General features: G+C 48.3%; 1 protein-coding gene across 1 annotated transcript in view; it reads left to right on the forward strand.

The window, feature by feature from the left end:
* Window positions 1-666: 666 nt before the first annotated feature.
* ANO1 (anoctamin 1) overlaps window positions 667-7,128 on the forward strand; it is a 155,250-nt gene continuing 148,788 nt past the window's right edge. The window contains exon 1 of the mRNA XM_042782104.1: window positions 667-834. Coding sequence (XP_042638038.1) covers window positions 667-834 — 168 coding nt within the window. The remainder of the gene's footprint in view (window positions 835-7,128) is intronic.

Raw genomic sequence — 7,128 nt, forward strand, 5'->3', positions numbered from 1 at the left:
CTCCACTGCAGAGCAAGCCCTGGGCATAACAGGGGTCACTTGACCAGTATATGGGGTCACACAGAAGCATCCAAAAAGCAGCTGGGAAGCTTTCCCAGGTGAAGAGGGGACAGACAGGTGCACAGTGCTGAAGTGCTGGACACCAGTAGCAACGGAAGAGCATGAACAGACCCATCAAGGCAAATCTGAGGGCCTAACTCAGAAGCGGACAGGCAAATAAAGCAAAGGCCTGTCACTGGCCTGAACCCGCTGGCTGAGCAGTGTTTTAAAGCCCAGCACTGGTGTCAGGCCTGAGTTCCATGCCTGGCTCTTCTCCCCACCAGCTGATGACCTGGAGCAAATCCCTCCCTTCTCTGTCCCTTAGGCCCCTCATCCAAACCCGGGCATGTTACAGCACCTCCAGCCCACAAGGTGGTTGTAGGATTAACCAGCGGCACCCACCATCTGAGCAACCATCCTGGCGTGTAGGGCGACACTGCATCTGCTACGATGATAGCAAGTGTGATGATGATGGGGAGGAGGGCGGTAGGGAGGAGGAGGGTCATAATAACAGCAGGGATGAAGATGATGACCATGATGATGAAGGTGATGACCATGATGATGATGACAGGATGGTGGAAATGATGGTGACAGCAAAGATATGAAGGTCATGATGACAATGACAGTATGGATGATGATGATGATGATGATGATGATGAAGATGATGACAATGGTTATGATGACCTCAAAGGGGATGCTGATGCTGATGACAGTAATACAAAGATACTGATGACGTTAACAATGATGACTGGGGTGACATTGGTTATGATGATGACAACAAAAGGGATGATGAAGGTAATGACAATGATACGAAGATACTGATGACATTAACAATGATGACTGGGGTGACATTGGTTATGATGATGACAACAAAGGGGATGATGAAGGTAATGACAGTGATACAAAGATACTGATGACATTAACAATGATGAAGATGATGACAGTGGTTGTGATGATGACAAAGGGGATGATGATGATGACAATGATGTAAAAATATCGATGATATTAATAACGATGAAGATAATGACAGTGGCCATATGAGGATGACGACAAAGAGGATGATGATGATGACAAAGGAGATGATCATAATGATATGAAGATACTGATGACGTTAACAGTGATGACCGTGATGACAATAGGGTGATGACAATGACCATGATTATGATGAGGAGGTTGATGGTCAAAGTGATGATTGAGTGAGATCCTTCTTTCTAAATATCATGTCTTTCCCTTCCCCAGGACTCTGCTCAAATGTCACCTCAGCAAGGTGTCCCCTGGCTCCTCTGTGTCTGATAGCAACACCTCGAATCAGCACATCAGACACTTTCTAGACACTTCCCTGGCTTCGTTCACTTCATAGCACTCATCCCTCCCAGACAAGACTTTACAATGTGTGGCTTATATGGTCCATGTCCTCACTAACTCGTAAGCCATGTGGAGTTGGGGACTGCTTCCCCAGCACGTGGAACAATGCCTTGCCTAGACTAGGCCCATAGTTTGTGGTTGAATGAACAGGAGTTACCATTCCTACTACCTCTGATCTAGAACATAGACATTAAGGAAATATCAGCGAATCCGGTCTCCCGGGAGGCCGCTGTGGTTGCCCTGCAGAAGGAGGTTTGGGATCTGCCAGTGTCTGTCTCCAGATGAACTGAAAAGCTGAGCTAGTGCTCACCTTCAGCCCAGAGGGGTTAGACGCCCACCATTGCTACACATTCTTAAATGCAGTTTTAAGCACATCGTGAAAATCTGATCCCTGCAGAATGTCATCTTGGCGTTGTGTTATTTTAAGTCATCTGACTCTGAATCTGTGTTTATGGTTCATATTTAAAATAATTAAGTTAAATACATCCATTTTTTTTTTTAAGTAGAAGCCATTTTCTTCTTGTCATCTTAAAAAAGTAGATTATTTTATTAAAAATTAAGGTATGACCAACCTCTTTCAGAAGAAATATGTTTGAATAAACAACCTCATCTACCAAAGAGAGACTAATACGTTTTAAAATCTACCAGGAATAAAAATGAAGTATCTTTTGAGACAGGTCCGTCACAGGTCAGCCCTGATCACTGGATAGTTAACAGATGGTGTCTGGATTTGGGGTGTTTATTTTACCAGTGACTGTTTAGATCTCTTGCCCACCTGCTATCTTTCCCTTTTCTCATCTTTAAAATGCTGACTTAAGATTTGGGGCAGGTATGTGTGTCCCTGAGTCCACATGTGGGGTGTGTGTGTGTGTGTGTGTGTGTGTAAAATACACACATATGTACAGAGCCTCTGTGTCTGATGGTGGCTTGAGCCCATCAGGCCCCCCTTCTTTGCCTTAGTTTAGGGAGTTTTGAATGTTTTCAAAATATATAGGTTCCAGAATTTAGTCAAGTTACGAATCCTTACTCAGTGCAGTGACAGCATTTAAAGTAAAAAGACACATGGATGGATGTGTAGATGGGTGGGTGGGTGGATAGGGGGACTGGTAGATGGGTGAGTTAATGGATGGAAGACACACCATGCTCAAAGAACACACACTTCACTACACTTCACAAACTCCCACCAACAGACGATATTTGGCCTGCCCATTTTTGTAAATAAAGTTTTATTGGAACACAGCCACATTCATTTGTTTAAATAATGAGTGTATGGCCGCTTTTGTGCTACAAGGGCAGACTTGAGTCACTGTGACAGAAAACACAAACACAGATGTGCAGTCCACGCAGTCACACTGGGTCCTGCAATCAGGAGGGTTCCATGCTTGGTTTACAGCCCTCCTGCCACCATCTTGAATTCTTCAAAAATCTTTAATGAAGGGTCCTGCATTTTCATTTTGCTCTGAGCTCCCAGTCACATGGCTGATCCTGTCAGTATGGCCTACAAAGCCTCAATATTTCCTATCTGGCCATTTACAGGCAAAGTTGGCTGACCTCTGGTCTAGAAAATAAGACTCGTTCCCCACTAAGGACAAATACTAGGCAGAAAGTGGCAGTGGGTGTGTGAGGATCGGGCATGGCATTGCAGGAGCTTGGGGCAGAGGTCTCCCTCCTTGCTCAGGATCTCAGAAAGCTTCAAGGACATGGCGCCTGCCGCAATCCCTGGTGCATGAGGGGCCAGAGGTGGGGGCAGGGGCAAGTGGGAGCTTGGACATCAGCATGCACCGCACCAAAAGACTTGACTTGTCTTCTCTCCTGATCAATGCAAAGTATGTTTAAAGCCAACGTAAATTATTCATCCTAAAAGAAAAAAGGAACAATTACACATCGATTTTTGTCCACCTCCCCTGGTCTTTATCTGCCTCAGCAACCGCAAGCCGGGGAGGCCCCTCTGCTGCAAAGCTCCCGCAGAAGGCACTGCTTTTATGCACGGACGTGGACAAAGCTCGTACATCAGAAGAAACATTGAGAAGATGAGCAAGGGGCACAGGCACTTTTACCAAACCACACACACACAGGGGTTAGAACTTCCACATAACCAACTGTTAAAATAACGAGGCTCCCACATCTGATGGGGACGTAAATTTGAAGATACAGGTGGAGTCAGATCAGGAAAGTTCAGGCAGCGGGCAGTGGCCCTGGTGCCCAGCCCAGAATGTGCCCATTCAGCAAATATTTGCTGAGCTGACAAATGTCTTATTCTTCCACATCCAAGAGCAAGAAGGGGCAGGGTCACAGGACCCAGGGCCCACACCGTCCTCTCTGCACCCTACGTGGCCTGATGTTGGGTCTCTGGTGTGACGACTCCGGTGCTCTTGGACAGTTTGATGGCCAGGGGTCCCTCCTGGCTGGCCCACCTGCTCTCTGCCTGGAAGGTGAAGCCCAGTTAGCAGCCGCACCATTTGAATAGCAGCAGGGTGTTTGTGGGAGTGCCGTCAGAGCAGGGGCTGTGTCTGTTCCGGGAGCTCTTGTGTCCGCGGCATCTGGACCAGGCCTGGGCGTGGAGAAGGCGCTCAGTGGAGATCTGTTGGAGGAACAGGGGTCCCCTGCTCTTCCTTCTCCATCGGGGAGGATGCTGAAAGGATGTTTTAACCTGCTCTGTCGTCATTTCAAGAAAAAAGAAGATGGGACTATGCTGGCTTTGTCACTTTCCTGGCTATGTCCCTGCTAAGGAGGAAATGGGTAGGTCTTTAATTTCTATTTTGAAGAATTTGCCCAGATGCCCTGAGCACCCTGATACCAGGTGTTGGCTTCTAAATTCCACTCTCACTAAAGAGAATCAGAGCTCCCAGGACAGAGGAGGACAAGATGGTACTGTAGCAACACCTGGCACCGAAAGGAAGGACGTGGCCAAGGGTGGTGACAGCCCATCAGAGGAACATAGGGGAGGACGTGTGATCCTGACCATGACGGAGAACCAGGGACCAGACTTTCCTTCAACAACTAGACAAAAGACGTGAGGTCGTGGCTTTCGAACCCTGGGCAACCAGTGGCCCGGGAGCTGTGCGACAACACCCCTCTTCCTGCCTAGAGGCCATTCCACACTGCAGGTGCCTTAGCCACCTGCCCTGGCACAAACACCACAGGTGGGTGGCTTGTGAGAACAGAAATGGATTGTCGAATCCAGGACGTGCCTCCAGCGGGTCCTTCCTCGTCTCTTCAGCTTCTCGTCGCTGCTGGCAGCCCTTCCAGACACGTCTGTCGCCACTGCCTGTCCTGCTCTCCTCCCTGTGCGCACCTCGTCTCTTTGTGCAGCTCAGAAGGGCCCCCTCCTCCTGTAGGGCCCAGTTAAGGCAACAAAGAACACTCGCTCGGAGCAAGCACACTTACAACGTGAAACCCTCTTCCGACTGAGTGGATTCTGACTCACGGAAACCTCTTATCTTGCAGAGTAAAATCCAGCCTCACAGTGTTTTCTAGGGAGTTCCGGTGGCGTGGTGCCTAAGGCATCTGACTGCTGACCGGAAGGCTGGTGGTTTAAACCTACCAGCCACTCCTCAGAAGGAAGACTGGGCAACCTACTTCCGTAGAGATATGGCCTCAGAAACCCAAGGAGGGGTCTCTGTGAGTCAGAGCGAACTCGACGGCAGCGAGTTTGGTTTGTGGTTTAGTCTTTACAGAAGCAGGCCGCCAGACTTTCTTCCATGGTGTCACTGGCTGGGTTCAAACCGCCAACCTTCACGTTAATAATCAAGCGTAAACTTTTGAGCCACCGAGGACCTGCTTACAGGTACAGGGGCCAGGATTCCAAAACATATTTTGGGGAGACATAGCCGATCCATAAGAGCAGTGTAAACAGGGGAACCCAAACAGAGCTCAGCGGTACCTCGGAGTTCGGGATCCTGAGGGCAGAGTTGAAGGCAGCCCAGCCTTTTGGAGAAGGCTCAAGCCAGCAGGAGTGAGGCCGAGACTTGGCAGACTATGAAGGAGATAGAACAGAAGAGGCAAGGATTCTTCCCGGCAGTTGCGGCAGGAAAAAAAGACCAAAGAAGGACTTTCTAGGAAGAATACGTTTTGTTTACATTTTGGGTGTCTGAAGACTTTCAACTGGAAACAAAAAGAAGAAAGCCAAAGTTTTCTGCACCAGTCTGTATTTCTGTGTTTGCTTTCTTTTCTTTCTTTCTTTCTTTTTCTTTTTTTGCATCCAACATCATCATGACGCTTTTGACAATAGTTTTGATAACAGTATGGGAAGTGGGGCTACAGGTAAGTGCTTGGCTGCGAAGCAGAAGGTCAGTGGCCTGCCCTTGGCAGCCACTCTGTGGGACAAAGGGCTAGTGATCTGCTCCCATGTAGAGACCCTGCGGGGGCAGTTCCACTGTGTCACACGGGGCCACTGAGTTGGCACCTGACAACAACAGCGTAATCAAATCAGCATCGCAACAGAAGGCAGGAAAACCCTCAGAAATAAAGGCATTGTCTCTAGCACAGCAGGACCTCTTTGAAGTGTCCAAGAGCAAAGATGTCACCAAGGGTGTGCCTCAGCCAAGCCAGTGTATTTGCCGTCCCCTCATATGCAGGCCACAGCAGGACAGTGAGTGAGGAAGACCGAAGAGTTGGTGCGTTTGGATTATGGTATTGTGCAGAACACTGCATATGCCATAGACTGCCAGCGGCGCAAACCAGCCTCGGAGGAGGTGCAGCCGGAATGCTGCTGAGAAGCAAGGCTGTCCGACTTCATCTCGCTTTGAACTTGGCTTCTCTTTGAACACGCTCTCAGGAGGGACCAGGCCCTGAGAAGAACGTCATGCTTAGTAAGTACAGGGTCAGCGAAGGGAGGAAGACCATCAACGAGATGGATTGACGGTGGCTGCAACAATGGCTCAAACAGAGCAACGGTTCTGAGGATGGAGCGGGCCGGGCAGCACGTCCTGCAGTACACGGGGTCCCTGTGAGGCAGAACCAACTCAGCCTCCCCTAACACCAACAGCGCAGCACCCCGGGGGGTAAAAATGCGGAAAGACGGTGCCTTTTTACCTGAGACCTTTTTACCTCAGTCCAAGGAAGAGGGGTGGAATTTCCCATGGCGTCCTGCGGATTTTACAAGCCCCGCAGTCACACGTGGTTTCTGGCTGGTATGACATTTTGAAACTAATTGTATCTTTGTGGAGCAAATGTTTCAAATAATAACCCAAGGCAGGTTCCCGGCAGGCCTCAGCTCACAGGATTCTCCTAACCACCCCCCCCCTTAAAAAGTCACATTGGATCTAGGTAACCAAATGAAAAATAAAATAACTTTTCCAAATATTTTGGTGAAAATAGAAACTTTCCGTTTTATGAGATATTATTTTTGTCTTCCATCTGTACTCAAAGTAAAACAAAATATTAAGGCTTAATTCCATTTTATTTCAACTGTTTAACTTTGCCCCTGAACTTTTGGATAAACATTTACCGGATGGACGGGCTGGTGGGCTGCGTTTCTGAGACATAGTAAGCGTTGTCCTGTTTCATAATCCAGCTCCTTTCTATAAACCCTATCAATTTATTAGATGTCTTAGTTTCTCTGGAGCTTGGACAAAGTTTAACGTTCATGCAGAACAGTTTTCCCGAGGAGTTAATATTCCCCTCCCCCTCCCCACGGTCTTCACACATGGTTGTAGGCACCACCTCGCTTTTGTTTGATTAAATGACCCTGTTAGGCAATGCTGGGGTGGGGCCTATTGATTC

This window comes from Orycteropus afer, unplaced genomic scaffold (assembly GCF_000298275.1).
Source record: "Orycteropus afer afer isolate SDZICR_OR568_19922 unplaced genomic scaffold, OryAfe1.0 scaffold00244, whole genome shotgun sequence".
Lineage (NCBI taxonomy): Eukaryota > Metazoa > Chordata > Mammalia > Tubulidentata > Orycteropodidae > Orycteropus > Orycteropus afer.